General features: G+C 37.6%; 1 protein-coding gene across 14 annotated transcripts in view; it reads right to left on the bottom strand.

Annotated features, from left to right (window-relative positions):
* Positions 1-23013, bottom strand: part of METTL25 (methyltransferase like 25) — a 141565-nt gene that overhangs the window by 101138 nt on the left and 17414 nt on the right. For 13 of the 14 annotated variants that reach the window (XR_011977301.1, XR_011977298.1, XR_011977300.1 and 10 more), the window contains exons 2-3: positions 11818-11982; positions 3968-4074 (exon numbers count right to left, since the gene is read on the bottom strand). Coding sequence is in view for 8 of the 14 variants with exons in the window: in XM_072655487.1 (XP_072511588.1) it covers positions 3968-4074; positions 11818-11982 (272 nt within the window). In the remaining 6 variants the exon portion in view is untranslated. Of the gene's footprint in view, positions 1-3967; positions 4075-11817; positions 11983-20156; positions 20261-23013 lie in introns of all 14 variants that reach the window. The other variant, XM_072655494.1, reaches the window with a different exon arrangement.

Genomic DNA, 23013 nt, shown 5'->3' with positions numbered 1-23013 from the left:
GCTCCCCGAGGGCAGGGCCTACCTGGTCTTTGTATTTCTATCTCCAGGACTTAGCAGAGTGCCTGACACACAGTAAGCACTAAGTGCTTTTCTTTCATTCAGGGTATATGTTCATCCTTCATTCCCGAAGAAGACCATGCCATCAGAGAAATAATGACATGACTTGCACTTGACTTTGTTTGGAGTGAGGGAGGGCTGTGCAGGTCACCAGCCTCACTTCTCCTCCACAGCCATCTGAATCCAGTGACCAGATATTCATCAGGATGACGGGAGATGACCCAGGATGAGGCAATTGGGGTTAAGTGACTTGCCCAAGGTCACACAGCTAGTGAGTTATCAAGTGTCTGAGGTGAGGTTTGAACTCAGGTCCTCCTGACTCCTGCATTGGTGCTCTATCCACTGCACCAGCTAGCTGCCCTTTTTTGTCATCCATAAAAACAAAAAAGGCTAGAAATGTATGATCCTAGAGAATAAGTCAACTAACCAACATACAAAGTCCGGTGTGGAAAGGTTAACAAATGCGTCTGACTGGTCATTCAGAAAGGCCTATTCACCTATATACAGTAGCAACTTCCTTCCAGGAAACAACCAAAATTATGTTCAAGTATAGATTTATTTATATTTCTTATGAACATGTCTATTAAGAGAATAATTCTTTAATAAATGTTCATTTTCAAAAATATATATAAAAGTATTTCAGAATTTTAAAAGTAATAAGTGGAAATAACTAGAGGTGACAGATACAGAAATAATCAAGACTTTTGAGATATTTAAAATATTGGAGTATTTAAAATATTGCTTTATTTTTTCAATATTTTCTTTTATGCTTTTTTTATAAAATTAAGCAACCATCTGCAATATTTATAGCATACATAAATTTTCCTTAATTTTACATTTAAAAAAAATAATGTACTACAAAATATCACTAGAGAACTATATTCCATACCACCCATTCCAGAGATAAAAATAAGTGAAGGAAAAGGCATTTTCCTATCTTTGAGTGATCTCACTTCATGGTGACTTTGTTACAAAATATGTGATTTATTTTCATAGTTCTATATACTTTAATTATATATTATATATGCAACATATATGTAGTTTTATGAGTACAACCAAAGAAATCAATAAGGAAAAACTCCTAAAATTCACAATCTCTCCCACCCAGATTTAAAAGTAACCAAATCAGAGGGCTTTTTAAAAAAATAACTAAAATAGATTTTTTTCTACAATTGAGGTTCTATTTTCATCTCATTCCTAAGTATGAACAAATAAATTTTAGTATAGTGTATATGAATAAATAATGGAATAAACTTAATCTAAAGCAGTCTTTTTTTTTTTGCTATACTGTAGTGCTGTTTTTGATTTAAAAACACTCAATATTCAGTCATAAAGTACTTGGCATTAAAAAAAGAAATTCTTGAGACTAAGATTCCTGAAACCAATCAATAAAGTCAGAAACTTTACATATTTTTCATTGAAGGGACAGGAAATTTAGCTACGTCTAAACACAAATATGAAAAATAACTTCAAAAATATCAAAAAACAGTATCACAAGTGTGAAAAAATAGTCATGGTACTGTAGCATTTTTACTTAATTTTATTTAATTTATTTGAGCCCTGGAGACTCGGTGGGATTAAAAGTTCCACAGAGGTACATTAACCTTTTGATATTAACAAGCAGGAAGTAGTTAGTCCAAGATCAAAGTCACTTTTTTCTCCTGGAGAAGGATAAGTGAGAAACTGTCCACAGGAAGAGAATAAGAAATGGAGTCTAAATTTAGCTCTTGTATAAAAACTACAACCATTAAATATGAATTCTTAAAGATCAAATGATTGAACTGAAACATTGCAAGAAATACCAAAGATTTATATTATATGATTTCTGAGAAACAATGTCTCTTGAAGTGACAGGATTCTAGAATTTAGAGCTGGAAGGTTACTTAAGAGTCACAGAATCCAAGCTGTTCCTTTTACAGATGAGGAAGCATTTTTCCTTCCAGAGTGAGAGTTCTCAATATAATAAAAGGAGGAACAGAAGAAAACCTAAGTTATGACTTAAACAGTAACTATAAGGAGCAGGGGCAAATCAAAGGTCCGAGGACTGGTCTTTTGGCTCGTCGCACTGACATCCTGGATCACCATTTCCCCAATCAATCAAGCCTGCTGGGGAGCCCTGGGCGACTAGCTCTCCTTCACTGTCCCTCCAGGGATACCTTGATCAGCCCTCCCCCACTGCCAGCTCATGGCCAGGTCCTCTTCTAACCCTGCCTCACTTACTGCACTGGGCCACTATGGCTTCCAAAGATGAAGAAGATCTACATCTTTCATGTCCTCATAGTCTTTTGTTTGGCCAGGCTGGCTCCCCAGAACATCTATCTCTGACTAATTTCCCTCTTCTCATAGTTTTGTGAGGACCAAACGACAAAATGTATCAATAATGCTTTGCAAACCTTAAGAAGTTATATAAATATGAGCTGCAATTTTTAATATTGGTCTGGTAAGTAAATCAATAAGTTTTTATTGAATATCTACTATGAGGCAGGCATTGTGTTAAGCTCTGAGGACACAAAAAATGACAAATGACAGTCCCTGTTCTCAAGGAACTCACAATCTCAATCTTATGGAGGAGATGACATGCAAAGAACTATGTACAAAATACATATACATTATACACATACATATATAAATACACATACATATATATTACACACATACAGACACATATAGGTAGTATATGCATATATGCATACATACAGGACAAATAAGAAATAATTAGATGGACTGGGAAAGTCTTCCTGAAGAAGTTAGATTTTAATTCTGACTTGAAGTAAGCCAGGAGACAAGGATAAGGAAGGAGAGTACTCCAAACATGGGGGACAGCCAAAGAAAATGCCCATGGCCAAGGCATGGAGTGCCTTGTTTGAGAGACAGTCAGAAGGCCAATGTTAATGGATCAAAGAGTACATGAGGGGGGTAAGATGTAATAGGACTAGAAAGGTGCGAGTAAGGGTGGTGGCAACAGAAGCAGGGATGGAGGTATAGAGGAGGAAGAGGAGTAAGGGTGGTAGTAGTGGTTACAAAGGGCTTTGAAAGCCAAATAGATTTTGTATTTAGTTTGGCGGTGAGAAGAAGTCATTGTTGTTTATTGAGTAGGGGGTGGTATGGTTAGACCTGTACTTTGGTGGCTGACTAGAGGATAAACTGAAATGAGAAGAAACTTGAGGTAGGCAGACCCACCAGCAGGCTATTGCAATGGTCTAGGGTTGTCGTGATGAGGGTCTGCACCAGAGTGTTTGCAGGGTCAGAGGAGAGAAGGGAGCATATTCAAGAGATGGTACAAAATCGACAGGAACTGGCAACAGATGGTGGCAGGGAGGATAGTGAAGAGTTAAGGGTGTGAGCAGGTTGTGGGCCTGAAGGACCAGGAGAATGGTGCTGCCCCTACACAGTGACAGGGAAGGTGGGGGAGGGGTATGAGAAGGGAAAAAGATTTTGAAAAGACTCATTATTAATCTCTCTGATAGTAGGATTCTGGTTGGAGCCTGACAGGCTGAAGGAATTCTACAATAACATTACTAGTAATGAACAGCCATAATTATAATGTCCTAGCAGTAAAGCATTTATGATTATGTAACAGGTTCTCTGCACTTTATGGACACTACCTTCACCTATCATTTAAAGCAGAGGTCCTGGAGCTTTTGTGTGTCATGGACCCCTTCCACAGTCTGGTATAGATATGATAAACCTTTATCAGAAAAAGGTGTAAATATATAAAATGAAACACACAGGATTATGAGCAAAAAAATTACATTAAAATACAGTTATCAAAATAATCAGAAAAAAGGTCATGCTCTATAGGTCAAGAACCCCTGATTTAAAGATTCCATAGAAGTAAGGAGATTAAAAGATAATGAAATATTAGCATGGCAGATTTCTGACACTCAGAAACAAATGCAGGTGACCTTACCTGCTTTATGCCACAGAAATCTGCAATACTTCCTATAAGTTCTGACATCACCTGAACTTCATGAGATTTTTTGGCATTCATAAAATCATCTGGTTTCACCTCACTACCTGGCAAAAAAAAAAAAAAAAAGAAGCATAAGGTTTAAGATATTTAGCCACAAAAGAATCAGTTTAATTTGAATCATTGGGTGTTTATGATATACAGTTTCACGATTACAGTCACATAACATTTCCATTTGGCTTGGGTGACTGATCCTGCTAATTATTTAGTGGCTATAATTATACATCTGTATCAAACCTGAATTAATGAAGCAGCAATGGGATAGAAGAAACACTGGCACCAGCAAGAGAGCTGGAGGAGATAAAGAATATGAAAGACAATGTATGGTTACAAAAAATACTAATTTTCTTTGTACTTCGCTATCTATCTCAAGACAAGCAAGGCATAAAGGACTGCATGAAGAAGTGATCCTAGAGAGCAGTCTGCTGACTGCTGCGCTGCTCTGGAAGGATGACAACGCCATTACTTCTGCTGCTGCACTCATCGGCTCAGATTAGACCCATCCTGAATCATCCTCATCTGGTGCACAAAAGGACAGGATGAATAATATTTCATCCCACTGGGGATAAAATGGGCTCTGCCATTGCAGTTTCTTTCCTAAAAACTGTTTTTACATCTCTATTACAGAACATGTCATGTATACTTCAATTTCTCTATATTTCACTGTAATAATAGTAAGTTCAAAACTGTCATTTCTTTCAAACTCTAAGACTTACCTCCTATACTACAAATGAGAAATAAAAACATACTTGATAAGTTTAAAGTCCTCATTAGAGACAGAAACCAAAACATTTTTTCATAGTGAAACCATTTTCAATACTCTAGAAAAACAAACACATACCTATACATAAAAAACATTTATTTCTAGGAGATGTATCAAATTGAATGACCTTTTTGTAACATAAAGAAGAAATATTTTTATAAGCAAAATGTTGGGTTGTGGTCAGTAATTAAAAGAACGATTCTACTAAATTCAATGAATGTTGAAAGAGGAACTTACCATGAAACTAAAGGCAGAGAAAGTACAGATTAAGTAAGAAAAAAGAGAATTTAGCTAACTTTATCTGTATAGCCTAAATAATAATATTCAAACATTTAAAGTGAGGCTTATAGAACAATATTTTTGGAACTGAAATGGCATCATCTTATTTCCTTTCATGTTTTTCCTTTACTTACGCAAATTTTATGTTTTCTTTACTTATCGAGTTTTTTTTTTTAATTAATCACTTTGCTTTATACATAAATGAGACATAGTTCAGCTTACAGGTTGTAGTTCACTACATATTTTTAAAAATATGCTTTCGCAGTTTTTTTTTTTTAATAGCATTTTCCACCAATTCAATGATCATAACCTAGGGACTGGCTTTGGAATCAGAGGACCTTGGTCCAAGCTTATGTTTTTGCAAGGCATTTGTAATGGTCCTGGGAAAAGACATTTAAGGTCTTGGTCTCAGCTTCCATATCTTTGAAATGGTTTTTCTTGATTGAAGATGACTCATGCAAGAACATTAAGTGCAGTCAAATTCCATAATGAATGGATATATTAATCAATGTGATATAAGGACTGGATCTATGACATCACTGGTACAGGGAACCCCCAGGTAAAGAAGTTCCCATTACCGACTCAGATCAGCACCTTTCCTATAACTTAACAATTTTAAGAATTTTACAGAGCAAAGATGTCAAACTTGGGCAAAACTCCGAAGTGCTTCTGAACCAGACTGAAATATAACTGGAAAATGTTTAGCAAAATAAATAAAAATACAGTAAGACACAGATGATGTTAACCTGTGGTTTTCTAAGTCAATATGTGGCCCACAGGGATCTATTTCTACTTGAATTTGTAACCATTAGCCTAGAGTATTGAGAGGCGAAATGCTGGTGACAAAGTCAGTGGTAATGGCTGTAAGAGGTGGGACTTGAACCCAGATCCTCCAGGTTTCAGGACCAACTCTCCATCCACTATCCTAAACTCTCTAATCACAAACGACTACAGACTATACATGTATTTTTATCTTTAAGAGTGACATTTCTTAGTGCAAACTATTGTTGTTAATAAAGATAATTGAAGAACTGTACATTAATACTTAATAATAATTAATAAAACATTAACTTCCATTTCACTGACTAGCCTTTGACTGTGGATCACAACAGAAGTGGCAAGTCCTCAAAGAGATGGGGGTGGAGGTCCTGAGGGTCCTGTAAGCTGGAACCAAACATGGAACAATCGACTGGTTTAAGATTGGAAAAGGAACAACACAGTTGTATGTTGTTACCCTGTATATATAACTTTTATATGCAGAATACATCATGCAAAACATCGGCCTGAATGAACCAAAGGTCAGAATTAAGGTTGCTGGCAGAAATAATAACAATCTCAGATATGCAGAAGATAATACTCTGAGGGCAAGAAGTGCAGAAGAATTAAGAAGCCTCTTGATGAGGGTGAAAGAGGTTAGTGTAAAAGCTGCTTGAAGCTTAACAAAAAAAAAAAAATCTAAGATCTTGGCAACTGGTCTTATCACTTCCTGGCAAAGAGAAGGACAAGAAATGGAAACAAGGTCAGATTTCATATTGTTGGGTAACTGAAGCCATGAAATTAAGACACTTGCTCCTTAAAAACTATGGCCGATCTGGACAACATCCTAAAAAGCAGAGACATCATCTTGCTGACAAAGTATGGTCAAAGCTATGGTTTTTCCAGTAGTAATGTCCAGTTCTGAGAGTTGGAATATAAGAAAAGCTGAGTACCACAGAACTGATGTTTTCAAATTGTGGTGCTGAAAAAGACTTTAAAGAATCCCTTAGATAGCAAGGAGATCAAATCAGTCAATACTTACAGAAATTATTCAGACTCGTCACTGAAAAGTCAAATACTGAAGTTGAAGCTTAACGACTTTGACCATGTAATGAGAAGACAGAACTCAATGGAAAAGACTCTGATGTTGGAAAATATTGAAGGCAAAGGGAGAAAGGGATGGCAGAGAATGGGATGGATAGGTGGTATCATAGAAGGTATGGACATGACCTTGGACAGACTTTAGAAGATAGTGAGGGACAGAAGGGCCTAGGTGTTATGGTCCAGGGGTCACAAAGAGTCAAATACGACTGAACAAATGAACAACAAAAATAAAACATGTGTGACGTATTTATGATCTGGTAGGAATCAGGAAGATCTGAGTTCAAATCCTACCAAGGAGCCTTACTAGCTGCGTGACCCTGGGTAAATCACTTGACCTCTCAGCTTCAGTTTCCTCATATTAAAATGGGAATGTTAATAGCACTCACTTCACAGAGTTATTGTGAGGATTAAATTAGACAACATATAAAGTTTTGCTTACTTTAACGTGCCACAAAAATGTTAGATATCATTATTACTATTATTTAATATTTCTACCAAATATGCTATTATACCTATTAACTTGAAGGGAATCTAAAGCAGTGGTGTGTCAACCTCAAATAGAAATAGGAGTGATTAAGCTATACATAAGGATCTCTGTCAGTCACACATTGATTTAGAAAACCATATATTAAGGTTATCTATGTTCTACTGTATTTTTGTTTATTTTCTATTTTTCCCAATTAGGGGAGCTACACAGCACCGTGGATAGAGTGCTGGGCCTGGATTCAGGAAGACTCACCTTCCTGAGTCCAAATCTGGTCTCAGACATTCAACAGCTGTGTGACCCCCAGTCAAGTCACCTCAGTCTGTTTGCCTCAATTTCCTCATCTGTAAAATGAACTGGAACAAAAAATTGACAAATCACTCTAGTATCTACACCAAGAAAACACTAAGGGATCACAAAGAGTTGGACAAAACTGAAATGACTCCATAATAGCAATAAAATTTCCCAATTACATTTTAATCTGATTCCTGCCATACTAAGGAGTATAGCAACTGCATGGCTTGCTGCATGTTGGACACCTCTGTTCTAATGCACTATTATGACCTTATAACACAGGAAACTAATATTCAAATGACACTGAGATCCTTCCTAACCGAAGAGGCAATGATCCTGGCCTAGTAAAGGAGTGAAATGAATATAATGTTTTTATTTTTTTTATGTTTACTTGTATAGGTAAGTCTTTCTTAAATGCTTACTAACACCACAGTGTCTCTAAAAATTGGCTCTAAGTTGAAATATCCTGGTTTTAATTTCAAGCTGGTGGCTGATTTCAATGTCTCCCAAGAGACATCTAGACCAGAAACAAGCAGCAACTTAGTGTATAATTCAGACTGGAAGATACTCTCCTAATCTCAACCCAGTGTTGAGGTTTGTTGTGTCTGACTATACCTGTTAGTAACATAGGTCTTGTTTTTTGTTGTTTTTTTTTTTTTTCAAATCAAGAGGAAGAGAACACAACTCTGAAAATGAAATCAAATTTAATGAATTTGAACTCCAAACATCAAGTCACTGATTTCAAGACCTTGGCAAGAGGAAGACCAAAATACCAATACAGTACTTAAGGACTCAGTTACCGACATTCTAATGAACAAAGTAATGCTTAAAAAAAAAAAGACAAAACAAAAACAAAAAATCAAATGAAGAAAAAGCAAAACAAAGTGACTTGAAATTTATATGAAAGAAAGAAAATATGATATCATAAGTATTGCAGTTGGGAGGGAACTCATATCTGAAACGTGGCAACGAAAGGATATCAGTTTGCCCCAGTAAAAATTACAGCTATTAAGTATAGACAGTCAGGAGAATTCAGCAGTGACCTGATCTGAGTGTCTCATGTTTGTGTTTCCATCAAAGGCAAGTAAGAGAATTCTCAAAGTGCAGCCAGGTCTTTGTCCCAGAAGAGAAAATAAATGCTTTTGTACTCTTAAAATTAAAGGAGTTAAAGGAAGGAAGGAAGGAAGGAAGGAAGGAAGGAAGGAAGGAAGGAAGGAAGGAAGGAAGGAAGGAAGGAAGGAAGGAAGGGAGAGAGAAGAAAAGAAAAGAATGTGACGAATACAGAGTGAAGCTGACCTGTATCAAGAACTTGGAGGATAAGGAAGAAAAAGGGATGAGGAAAGCCCAGAGAAACAAAATGCAGCTAAGAAAGCTAAGCCTTGCCAAAGAGGAGGCCGCTGTGGACTCTAGAGAAGAACATTTATTCTGAAAGGAAACTTCAGTTTACTCATATTGGTCAAAACCAGATTCAGAACAGCAGGTTCCCACACCACTTCCTCCACCACCTAAATATGAACTTATCACTAATGCAAGTTATGAATTTATCAACTGTTCTGCTTTTTGGCAGTGAGTATTCCAGCAGACGTCCATTAAGTTGAAATCCCCTATCACTCCTATATCAAATCTCTGTGCCAAGCTTGGGATGTTTCCTGAACTCCGTGTCTCCCTCCTGCTTCTGTCCTGGTGGCCTGTGGGATCTCCCTACCACAACACTGCTTCCATTTTCCCCTCCACCATGCCTCAACTGAACTCTCTCCATTATGCATCTTCCATCTGGTTTCTAGATTTCCTCACATAACTCTATATTCTCAATATACAATGCTGCTCCACCTTTCCTTTTATCTGTCCTATTCCTTTTAAACAGCCTTCTGTAGAAATATTCCACTCATGGATCCCATCCCAGAAAGTCTCCAGGATTCCTATAAGGGCAAATTTGCCTCCTTGTGACTCTCTAGTTCACTTCTTTATTTTCCATCCTTTTTCATTTGTGCATAGACATCTGAGGCCAGATTCAAATGAAGACTCTAGGCAAAGATGTTTTTACTGGCCCTTGTTAGTTTCATTCCATCCCTGGCTAAGATCCTATATTTTAAGTCATGATCCAAGAATACAAATCTCTTTCTCAGACACCAGCTTCTCAACTAGCTACTTACTTCTCAAATCTGACTTTCTCCTTTGAATCACCTACTTTTGATCAATCTTTACTCAATATACCTATGAATCTGAAATTTCATCATGTAAGTTCACTCCAATGATACAGACTGTCCATCCTGTGTCCAAGATCTCCAAAAACTGACTGCAGGAGATCAATCCTACCTGCTAATGGCTGCCCTCTCTTTCTTCCATCAGGGACCTAAAATCACCCCTCAGCAGTCTTCAGTTCTTACCCAGGACTATATGATACTTAGCCATGACTCTCAGGATGCAATGTTTTCATAGTATCATTTATCCTCATATAAATTAATGAAAGGGGAGAGAAGTCATCGGGTATGACCAATCTCAGAAGGATATCCATAATCCCCTAGGTAAAGGGCTTGCTAGTTATGGCAGTTTGCCAAATAGCCATCTCAGAGTCCTTCAACAATCGTAACTTGTCAAAGTAGCTGGGAATTGCAGGTGAGAGAGTACAGGACCTGGCAAAGGAAGACAAGAGTTCAAATCTGACTGCAGAAACTGACTAGCTAGCTACGTGATCCTTAACCTCTATCAGCCTCAGTTTCCCCATATGTAAACATGGGGATAATAACAGCACCTACCCTCACAGAATTCTGAATATCAAAAGAGATTAACATGTGAGGTGCTTTGTGAACCTTCAACTAAAGCACTATATAAATGCTAGCTACTATTTTGTTATTTCTACTATTACTACAGCTGCTGCTGCAGCACGCTACTACTAGTACTAGTACCACTACCACCACCACCACCGCCACCACCGCCGCCACCGCCGCCACCATCACCGCCGCCACCGCCGCCGCCGCCACCATCACCATCACCGCCGCCGCCGCCACTGCCGCCGCCGCCACCGCCGCCACTGCACCTACCACTGATACCTTCTTCTGGATAATATCTCTCCATGTGTCAACTATGAATTCAGACTGTCATATACTACTACTGATGTGTTCCTCTAGACAACTTCTCTCCTGGCAACACCTGTGGATACAGATCATCATTCCTTGGACCACTTCCTTGGAGGATCCCCACCAAGGGAAAAGATTCATAATACTTGCCTAGTTTCACATGTTCAATGGCGCTTCATTCTTTCATTCTCTATACCACATTCTTCTATCCTTCCAACTTCTTAACACAAGTTAAGTTTCCCTTTGTTCCTTAATCATTTTTCTTTATTTTCTCCTAGAAACACTTCTCCCATTCTTAAAAAAAAAAATGACTTGATGGAATGATTGGTTATCGAGCCTTCCAATACTCTTTAATAAAATAATAATAAGCATTTGTATATTGTTTTAAGGTCTGTAAAGAACTATACATATATAATCTCACTTGCTTTTTACAACCTTAAGGTGTTATTATTTTTCCCATCTTAGAAATGAGGAAACTGAGGCTGACAAAGGTAAGATATCCTGACCAAGGTGACCTGCATGTACACATGAACATTTGTAAAAGGACAAAGAAGTGAAGAAATTACAGAAAACCATGGCGACATCTGCCTTTGCACTCAGATTGCCAAGACCATGTGGGGCACATGTCTTACCCCTGTAATCAGAAGCAATAGAGCAAGAATTCTTAACCTGTCACGGACAGTTCATATCTGGTGAAGCTCATGGGCCGCTTCTCAGAATAATGTCTTATTTTGTTTTCAAAAATAATTGGGGAAAATGTTAAATTTCAATTAGAGCTGGCTCAGGGTTGTCAGGGACACGCATACGATGAGACAAAGACAGTCAAGAGGTCTACAAAGGAGAGTATCTTTCCCAGGAGGGACCCCAGTAATACAGATATCAACTTATTAGCTGGGACGCAAGGACTGTATCTTCAAGATATATAATATCTTTGAGATTATTCTGAATCAAAGATTTGAGAGAAATACATCTAAATTTACAGATAAGTCATTTTATCTTTTCACCTAAGTAATGAAAAATAATTTAAACCTACCAGGTCTTTGTTGTTGATTTCCATGAAGTGTTACAAGCACTTGTTCCAAAGGTGTACATACTCCAAAATATGGCAGAGAATAATATTTAGCCGCTAAAGCAAAGGCTTCCACATTCACCAGCTTCTGAGAATTTTCACAGAATATGTTGGAAAAATCACTACCACCTGCAAAGTTGGGCAAGAAAACTAAAGGTTAATGAGTACTTGTCTTGCTCTAGTGATTTGAGATTAAAGAAGCAGAAAAGAAAAATTAATAGATTAAAACATAAAAGTTTGATTCACAGAATAAGATACCCTATTTTTAAAGTTCTTATTTCACTATAAAAAATAAAATTAACAATTCGACTATTACTTACTATTCAAACTTTTGGTTTGACCCTATGCTCTTTCCCAGTACCAGAGACAATTACATAGTTTAATCCCAAATTACAGTTTGGCTTTCTCCCTTCTTTTGCTGGTTTCAAGGGACTAAAATAGTTTAATATTTGGATAAGGAGAAATGTGGTCATTAAATTTATGAACTGTCCTGGCTGACCTACAACTGTGAATTTATAGGATAAAAACAGTACAAGTATATACCACTAAACCCTGTCCACACCAGATTTAGAACAATGTTATCACCCCCACTGGTACAGCTGTTACTGCAAGATGTTTTCTCTCTCATTTTGTACTTACAGACTATTTGTTTTTGTTTTTCTAAATGCCTTGTCAATCTGAGTGTCCAAGAAGATGCTGCATGTGATGAAGCTGTCACTGCAAAGAAAAGCCCGGACGGTTTCCACGGGCATTTTTAACTTGGATCCCACAAGCCCAATATAGCTAGAGTTGATGGAGTTTCCAAACGCTTGTTCACTGAAGTGTGAGAAGGCTGATAGAGGTTCTTTCCATTTGCTTTCCTAATCTAATTCTACTCTGGCCAAGTTACTCTTTTGCAAGGGTGAAAAGGGATCCTTCGATGTTCCTATTACAAACTGAATCAAAAATAATTTATGACTTTTCATGAGCACTAGAACTCAGTTAATTCTTTGGCAGACACTTTTTAATGACTCAAAAGCATGTGACAATATTTAAAATGAATTATAAACAGCAACGAACAAACAAAAGCTTCAGCTAGAAAATAAGGGAAAATCTGCCGAGCTCCTTTGGTAACTCTAGAAAGCTCTGTATAGTTTCCATTCAATTATTCATAATAATAACAACCAGTATTTATATCAAGCAGTTAGGTGGCACAGTGGATAGAGAGCTGGGTCTGGAGTCAGGAAAACCTGAGTTTCAATCCAGCCTCAGATACTTACTGGCTGTATGACCCTAGGCAAGTCACTTAACCCTGTTTGCCTCAGTTTCCTCACATGTAAAATGGAGAAAGAAATGACAAACCACTCCAGGATCTTTGCCAAGAAAACCCTAAGTAAGTTCACAAAGAGTCACACATGACTGAAAAACAACAAAAAGCACTTTCAAATATAACACTTTAAGGTTATAAAGCTCTTTATTTGTATATTTATCTCATTTTATCCTTTACAGCCAAGCCGGGAGGTTGGTGCTACTATTAACTAAGGCAGACAAGAGCTTATGTGAATTGCTCATGGTTTCACAGGCAGTTTGAGGTCCGCTCTGAACTGAGATCCTCCTGACTTCAGGTTCAATGCTCTATCCTCAGCACTGTCTGAGCGTCAGTCATGACACTAATTTCTAGAATATATGCCACTACAAAGCATGTTAAAGGCTATTTTGCTAGAAATGTTACTTTGCTACATGGATAGAGAAAAGAGGGAGAGGGAGTGAGAGTGAGAGCAAGACCAAGAGAGACACAGAAATAAAAAGAGAGAGAGAGATGGGGAAAGGGAGAGGGAAAGTAAAAAGGAGAGGGAGAAGGAGGAGGAGAGGAGAGGAGAAAAGAGAGGTAACATTTATTAAGCTTCACTACATGCCAGGAACAGAACTGAGTACTAAGGATACATATATGCAAGCAAATATCCCTACCCTCAATGAGCTTATGTTACATGGAGAAAGACACTCCATAAAGGGGACCAGAAAAGCAGAGATGTAAAGAAATGGGGAGGAAGGATATTAGTAAAGGGGTGGAGAAGTCTAGAGAGTGAATCAAGCCAGGAGTGAACTAAGCATTGCCCTGGCCCCTTAAGAAGTGGCAGACTGGGCCAAAGAGTCACCAATCAACTCATCAAGAGTGGGGCACAGATAGCCCTGAGTCAGGAGGCTGAGAAAGGTTTAAAGTATTAACATCTGGAAGTTACTTGTACACACACACACACACACACACACACACACACACACACACAAATACTAAATACTGATCTCTGAAAGAATAAAAATCAACACGGTCGTCAAAGATGATCACAGAAAATGAAATAACCTTTCACAGACAACTCTACTGACCAGCTGCACACGTACAGGCCATCACCACTTACTGGTGAGAGGTCTTGAGAATGCCTCTGCTTCTGCTAAGCACTTAAATATGGAGCTTTTCCACTGCATCTTCACTAACGGCTTTATTCCTCTCCTCAGTGTGTGCAGAGCCAAATTTCTCCCTCAAAGGTTAACATTTAAATTAACTTGTGCCAGGTTTGTCCTGGTGACTGCACATTTCTGCCTCCCAAATGGCCTATATACTTTTCTTATACAATACAACCTAAGATGTTAAGTTGTACCTTCTTGGCAGTGAGCTTTTCTCCAGTTTTCTCAGGTATCTCAGGGCTCTTTGTTGTTGCAGATGAGATTTCAGATTCTCTAAATCCCTGTGCTGCTCTGGGCCCAGGCCATTGTGCAGTAGAAAATGCCCTGGTTCTGGCTCCTAATCCCATCTCTGCCACCATGGGAAAATCACTTACCCCCACTTTCCTCATCCCTAAAAGGAAGGAGTTAGAGCAGATCATCTCCAAGGTTGTTCTAGTACTACAGCAATTATCCTATATAATGTATTAACAAACTCTGGATTATAGTAAACTGGCAGGTGCTCTAATCAAATATCCAGGATTTATTAATTGCTTACTATGTACCAGCTTGTGTAGAGAATGCCGGGGATACAAAGAAAGGCAAAATCAGTTGCTTCCCTCAAGGAGCTTGTATTCTAATGGAAGAAACAATACATAAAGCATTAGGTATACACAAACACCAGGGAAGGCCTCCAGGAACAGAGGAGATAAAAGACAAGTCTTAGCAGGAAGCTAAGAGGCCAAGGTGAGGTAGACTATCTCTGGTATGAGGGGCAGGCAATGCAAAGAAATGGAGATAGAAAATGGGGTGTAACTTGGAAGGAAGAGGAAGTAGGCCAGGGTCGCTTGACTGCAGACAGGGAGGAAAGGGTAAAGTGTAAGAAGACTGGATGGGCAAAAAGAGGCCACATTATGATCTTCAAAGGAAAGATGACTGTGTATTTGATTCTAGAGCCCCTGGAGTGTAGGAACAGACACAGTCAGACCTACCATTCAGAAAAAGCATTTTGTCAAGAAGGAACAGACTCTCAAGGTCATCTAGGCTCACCCTCTCATTTAAGAGATAAGGAAACTAAGGCCCAGAAGTGCTAAATGGAAATGTGCTACTTCAAGCAGGACTCTAAACATAACATACCAAACTCTAGCTCCACCCAAGTAACTGAAAAGATACCCAAGGACTAATGGATAAGGGTGACATTTGAGACAACTTTAATTGCCTTTGCCATTGTATTATCAGAATTAATGCTCTGTTATAAAGAACTACATACAGAAAATGTTCAGCAATCTCTACTGAAAGGTTATAACTTTGGGTGGATGAGGGAACCTAATCTCATATTTCCCATAGGTTCAATGTAGCAACAGTCATATTTTTGTCTTTACTGACATTTTGTAGAAAAGTCACCCTCACAAACGATGAGGATTGGCTGTGTACACACACACACACACACACATACACACACACACACACACACACACACACACGTGTATATTATATATACTATAGATGTAGATCAGTCTATCATCTATCTATCTACCTATCTATCACACTGCAGCCAATCGGATGAGGAGCCTCTCTAATATAAGCTAGGTTGTCAGACAAAAGCTAATATTATACCTCCCGGACAGCATTAAAAACCTTTTTGCAGGGTAATAGGAATGCCACAATAATGTACTAGGGACTTTGATGAAGAAAAGCTAATTCACACAAATAAACTGCCTATTTTCCATTGCCTGGTGAACACTGATTTCACATGTATGACATAAATAAGAAATGAGTAAAACCAGATTTTTCTAAAGAGCAGCACCATCCAGACAGAAGGAAACAAGCACTCATTTGCACCACAAGATCACCAGAGCCCTGGATGTGGAGTCAACAAGACCTGCCTTCAATGCAAACTCAGACACTTAGCAGATGTGTGACCCTGAGAAACTCATTTAACCTCTATGTGCTTTAATCTTCTCCTCTGTAAGCTGGGGATAATAACAGCACCAACTTCTCAGGGTTGTTATGAGGATAAAATGAAATAATAGTTGTAAAATGTTTTGCGAATGTTAAAGCTCTCTATATGCTAGCTACTATTATTATTAGCCACTGAGTTGAGTAACTGTGTTCTATAAAACAATAAAATTACTTTTAAAAAAGTGGATAATTCAAATATTACACTGTTGAGTGAGAGTAATCTTTTCAGAAGTTAATTAGTGATACGATCTACAGTCAGTAGTCAAGGTCATCAACCAGTTCATGGCTGTCAACAATCCTTGACTTAGTAATATTTAGCAGATTATCCCATTATAAAACTGTTCCCATGGAGCCTTCTTTAATTAGTTTGCCAATGGTCTTGTTAATGTCAAATTAATTAGTGTGCTCAGGTAATGAATACCTGTAAAACAATTTCACATCTTTTTCACTCTAAGGTTTCCACACCAAATGATCAGGCAGAAGCAACTTAAGTGCAAGGATTAATCAAAGATGAATGAAGTAAGAAGATTTTCCCTGGAGATGCTTCTTTGACACTTAAAGAAAGGATGTTTCTTTCTTTAGACTTTGTTAAATATTTTAGCAACTGGAAAAATAGAAAAATCATCTTTTCTAGTCTACAAATAAACAAAAGATGAAGATGAATATTGAATTAAATGCACAACATGATCTTTCTCAGGTTGACCTATTTAAAACAGCCTTACTTGAAAGAAATTACATTTATCATTTATAACTAACAATAAACTCAAAGGCACATATGCTTTGGTTTTTGAACAAATAATTGTGCTTGTCTTGCAAAAAAAGTATCAAAGATGTACATATGTCTTATTTAAATAAGAATATTTAAGTAAAAGTATATGAATGTTTATTGTTTGGGGAAAGAAAGAGAAAAAACTGGTTCAAAAGTTTGTGTGGAAATGTAAAAATGCTCAAAGATGTGTACCTCTTAGTTTAGCATCAAATGCAAAAGACATTTAAATTATATAAATTCTGTGGTGAATTATTGAAGACATTTTGAGTAGCACATCGAGTTCTTTGGACATAATACAGGCTAGATGTACTAATGCAGCCAACAGTAATAAAAATCACATAGAAATGTTTAGGCATGATATAGCAGGGACAACTCAGCAAGCTATTAAGTAAAAGGCTCAGGTTTAAGGGCTGTCTCAGCATCCCCAGGTTCCAGGGCAGCAATTTCGTAGAGTGTGATAGAGACAGAGTATTAAATCTCTAAGTGCAGAGGGACTACTACACTCGTCAGTTAGGGGACAAGGTTGCCAGCAGAAAGAAATGTGATGTTTCTGTTGGATGGACGAAGACTGCAATCAATATAACTCTTCTAGCATTCTAGTCTCTCCTTTGCACTGAAATTATTAGCAAAAATTCCAATTCAATATGAATTAAAAGTCATGATTTATTTAGCTTCTAATCGTGAGTGTCCTAGTAATGGGGCAAAGGGTTCCTCCACTTACAATTATTTCAAAAATATGAACATGGTATTGAATCATACAAGACACGTATTTTTTCAATAATCATCACTTTACAATAAAAAAATAAATTTGTCTAATTCTCTAAGATAATGTCCACTGAGTAATATTATCTATCAGAATATAAGCTCTCTGAAGGTGCCATTTCCAACTTTAGATATGCAATGGCAGCAGACTTATGGTGAACCAGTCTGGGGCCATTGTGTCCATCATCGCTGATGCCTCATGTAACAGTGAAAGTTGTCAACGAATCCTCCTCTTGACTCCTCTTTGAACTTCTAGTGTCCCGTGGGGGAAAATGTTCAAAAAGTTATGCAGACAAAGATGGAAGTATATACCAGGAAGAGAGAGCACCAGAGGATGGGACTGCCCACCCTATTTAATCTCTTTCTGGTTGCCCCAAACAGAAATTCCTATGCTATTCAACTCAGCTTCAGTCACAATGCAATTACCCAAATTTCATGCTGTGAAGCGCAAATATTTCTTTCAAGCAAAAAAAAAAAACCAAAAAACTCAACGGTGTTCAGACTGTTCATTTTGTTGACATCTCTGATAGAAAGCACCAAGATGTAAGAGAGGTCCAAAGAACATTTCATGTCTGGACTTGACCACAGAGGAACTGTATAACACTGGAAAAAACACCTGAGCTCTGTGAATAGTAACAACTGCACAATGTTCCTCATAGGGTTGTTATTAGAAAAATGTTTAGAACCCCAAAGAGTGCTACATAGCCGGCGTTACTATTAGGTATGGAATGTACTAATCATTTCTCAGTCCTTAGATCACATTCCAACATTAACATAACTGTGGGGTCTCTTAATGTTAGACCACCATCTAATAATTAGTGAGATGATGCCTCCTTAAGGAACTGAAACACTACAAAACTGAGAGCCTTTCTATAAATGAAGTATTCAAGGTATGCTCAGAGGTAACAAGAATATCATTTCATGGTAGACTTCATTATGTTGCCTTACAGTGCTCATAATGAGCATGGGCAAAGAGACCACAGTGAAGCTAACTGCCATTTGAATGCCAATAATGGTAGCAGAAGATCAAGCATAGAAATTCTATGAAGAACTTGATAATGTCCTTCAAGTCAAGTCTGCCTTGACCTTAATACTAGATGATATCAATGCTGATGGAGGCACAAAAGAGGAGGGTGAAAATTGTGGTAGAAATACAGTTTGTGATAAAGAAATTAAAGAATTCAGAAACACGTCTCATAAAAACCTCAAATTTATAAATCTTAATATTTATTGTAAAAAACAAGAAGGAACGTATTGGTCATGGGAAGTCTTACACAGCAGAGCAAAACTGTACATGATTCCAAAATAACTTGTTATCAATTAGAGCAAAGGCCCAAATCGATAAGAAATAAAAAGAATGAAGATGAGATGATGACTGTATATGATTACAATTGTTCAACATGTCTGAACTCTTCTCAGCTAATGATGAAACACATCCCTCTTATCAGAATAAAGGTAGGAAACAAAGTTTTGCGATGCAGTATAAACTATCAGATACAGTCACTCATGTCTATTGATTTTACTTAATTTTGATAAGAAATACTTGAACGTTTTAACCATTACAACACAGAATTTTGTGTGTGTGTGTGTGTGTGTGTGTGTGTGTGTGTGTGGGGAGAGGTGTTAAGGGGAAATGAGTATGTTATAAAAGGTATAAAAATAAAAGGCACTGATCATATTTCTAAAATCATCTCTCCATTCTAAATTTTTTTAAAGGTATGTATGAGTGTGGGGTGGAGATGGAAGAAAAGACATTGACTCTAATGATCACCATCTCTTACAGAAATTCAACCAAAACAAGAGTCATCACAAGGAAGTCAAAAGAGCCCAGAAATCACCTACAAAAATTGCCTAAGTTAGCAAATATTTCAGTACTTGCAAAGGAGTGATATATGACACACAAGGGCAAAAAGGATTTAGAGTACAAGTTCATTTACAAAACTCTATATACAAGGATGGTATGAGATTACAAGATGATCCCTCACAAAACAGAAGAAGTGAGGGAGAAAACAGACATGCAGAGAACTTCACAGGAGATTTAACTAAACCACGGATTCATCCTGATATTTGCAAAAGAAAACGAAAGGGCCAAAAAATAGGCAGGAAATGGAATATTATTCTCTTTTTTAAACCAGTTACCACGTGTTTATTCAACATCTTCAAGATGTGCTTAGGAACAGTAGCTAATCAAGTCCAAACATAAAGAAGAAACTCTTGAAGGAAGTAATACCATTTTATAATACACAAAAATGGTCATAAAGACTTTTGGGGACTTATTTGCAAAACATCTAGGGGAGAAATTTACTAAAGAATGGAAAAAAGAAGGGACAGTAGTTTTACTTCTCTCTCACCCAAAAGGCAACCAAAAAAGATAGTAGAAATGACTGTTACATACTTTTCTCAGTTCTGCAAAATCCTTGTGTAAGCTGAAGAATGGCAAGCTCCTTCAGCTTCTTTGCCAAGAAAATCCCAAAGGGTGTCAAGAAAAGTTGGGCACAACTGAAATGAAGGAAGGAGGAGAAGGAAAAGAAGGTCAGTATGGCTAGAATGGAAACTGTGTGAAGAGAAATAGTGTACAATTCTCAATTCTATAAGAGGAAGGTGTGGCTAAATTGTGTAGAGCTTTAAATAGCAAGTTGAGATTTTTTTTTTAACCCATAAACAGAGAACTACTGATGTTTCTTGCGCAAGGGAGAACCAAACCCATGTTTTTGGAAGACTTTCTTATCAGTAGTGCAGAAAAAAATTAGGGAAGAGAGAGACTGGAAACAGAAGACCAATTAAGAGGTTGAGAGAGATGGTAAGGGGTTAAATTAAGGTGGTGGTCATGTAAGTAGATATAAAATTGACCAGACTTAGTAACTGATTGGATATAAGGGCAGGAAAGATGAAGAAGGTAGAGTTCAGGGTGATTCCAATGTATATCAAGTTGTTTTAAGTATAAATATAGTGGTGTCATAAAGAGAATAAGGAAGTTTAGACAAAGGACAGGTTTAGGGGTGTGGTGAAAGATGGGATATAAAGAGACACAAGACAGAAATACAGGCTAACCAAATATATTTGCTAGTGCCATGAAAAATGTCATCCAGAGGCTCCAAAGAGAAGGATTTCCAATGCATATTAAAGTTCTCCAGAATGCTACCATTTGACAAAGAAATTATACTAATGACACCGAACCCCCAAACATCCCAGAGGCTTGTCAGGGAAATAAATACACAGAAAGTCAAAAGAGACCAGGCTAGCCAAATACACTGAACATCAATGGTTGGAACTCTGGTATCATTCATTAAAAAGGTAGAAAGTTAAAACTGTACTGTGACTTTGGAGCCCTGAACACTATCCCCACTTGAGACTGATATCCTACAACTTGACTTAACGGCAGTTAACTTTCATCATGGTAGAATTCCACAATGCATACAACTTTACCAGACAGAAAACATCAATGAAATAGCAATTAAAGACCTAGCACAGACAGCATAAACATTGACTTACATCATTTAGCTTCTAGATCACCTTTACAATCTTCAGAAAGTTGCAAATGCAATGCTTTAAGATATGTTAGACCAGAGGATAGTGGGTGTTTTGTGGGGACAGTGTGCTTAAGATGTTAGCCCTTGTACACAAATTTCAGTCATAGCTTTCTTCTAATATATCCTTTTAGGGTTGGTAGATACTGAGACTTTGAAAGGCAAATGCAAAAAGCTGTGTTTTGTGTGTGTGTGTGTGTGAGTTGGCTTGCACCAAGTACAACATGGGGTCTCTTCTATTCTCTTCCATTTACAGTGATACTCATCTTTCACCACTATCCACACTTCTTTCCTCCTAACAACGTAACATCTACAGGAGTCCTATATCAGGCAATAATACATATCAGGCAATAATACTCATGGTTCATGCATATGGATAATATGACATAAGATAGGGCAATATCCAATTATTATGTGCATTTCAATGAGTTGAGAGCAGAAAATACACATTTCTAAAGTGTATATACACATACGCATTTGTATAGATATAATTAAAAGATGGAGTTGTCTAGTGGATAGAGGGCTAGCCTAGGAATCAAGAAGGCTTGGATTTAAGTGCCACCTCTCCCACACTGGTTCATGAATGCCCCAGGCAGCTCTCTAAGACTATATTGCAGAGATGGTGCCAATCTATATCAGGAGAAGGTTTTCACTGAAAAACTGTACACAATGAGATCAGAGGCTCACCTCAAAGAAAAAAAGCATCCTGATAATAATATATAACTGTATGTGGGAGAACATGGTGGGCACAGTGGTTAGAGTACTGGACCCAGAGTCAAAAAAGACTCATCTTCCTGAATTCAAATCTGGCCTCAGACACTATGATCCTCAGCAAATCACTTAGTTCTGTTTGCCTCAGCTTCTTCATCTGTAAAATAAGTTGGAGAGGGAAATGGCAAACCACTCTGGTAATTTTGACAAGAAAACCCCAAATGGGGTCATAAAGAATCAGACATGGCCGAAATGAACGAACAACAAAAATGTGTGCATGTATGTATGAATGCACATATGTATGTAGCTATATGCTCAATAGGTTGTCCATCTAGGTACCACATAGTTGGGTAGTGTAGATTCCTTCACCTAGTTTGTTAGAGTTCTTTCACATAAGCTACTGAATTGAGACTTTGTAAGAAACAAATTCCTCTTTAATGGAGGTCTTCAATCAACAGCTGGATGAAGGATTTCTTGTTAGGTTTGTTATAGGATCATGTCTTGCTGAGGTATGTGTTCTACCAGATTAACAGCCTCTGAGGTTCCTACCACCTTCTAGATTCTTTGATTCTTTTGTCTAGCAGAGAAGCATAGGAAAAAGGAGTATCCCAGTTTGCACAGCCACATGCATTGCTCCAAGCAACAAGAAACCAACAGGTATCTTAAAGGAAAGAGGGAGCCATGGTGGTTTATGTAGCAGTTTGGTCAAGATGGAAAACAACATCTGAAAATGATCATGGTGCAGTCTCCAAGATCAAAGGGCAATGACAACCATGGACTCAAGCACTGTTTCTCTACCAAAGTGTTCATTTTGAAATGGGTTATTCTCATTCACTTGAGAACTAAAACTCTATTGTCTGCACTAAAAAGATATTCCTGCAAGTATGTGCTGCTGAACATAGTAGGGAATTCTAATGACTCCTCTGAACTGTCTTTAGCGGAAGCTGTGACAAAAGAGACCAGGGCATATTCAATAAATCTATATACAAGTATTTTCTAAATGCCTGTGATATG

This window comes from Notamacropus eugenii, chromosome 3 (genome assembly GCF_028372415.1).
Source record: "Notamacropus eugenii isolate mMacEug1 chromosome 3, mMacEug1.pri_v2, whole genome shotgun sequence".
NCBI classification, from domain to species: Eukaryota; Metazoa; Chordata; class Mammalia; order Diprotodontia; family Macropodidae; genus Notamacropus; species Notamacropus eugenii.
The sequence above is the reverse complement of the archived record's forward strand: the minus strand, read 5'-3'. Positions and strand labels throughout refer to the sequence as shown.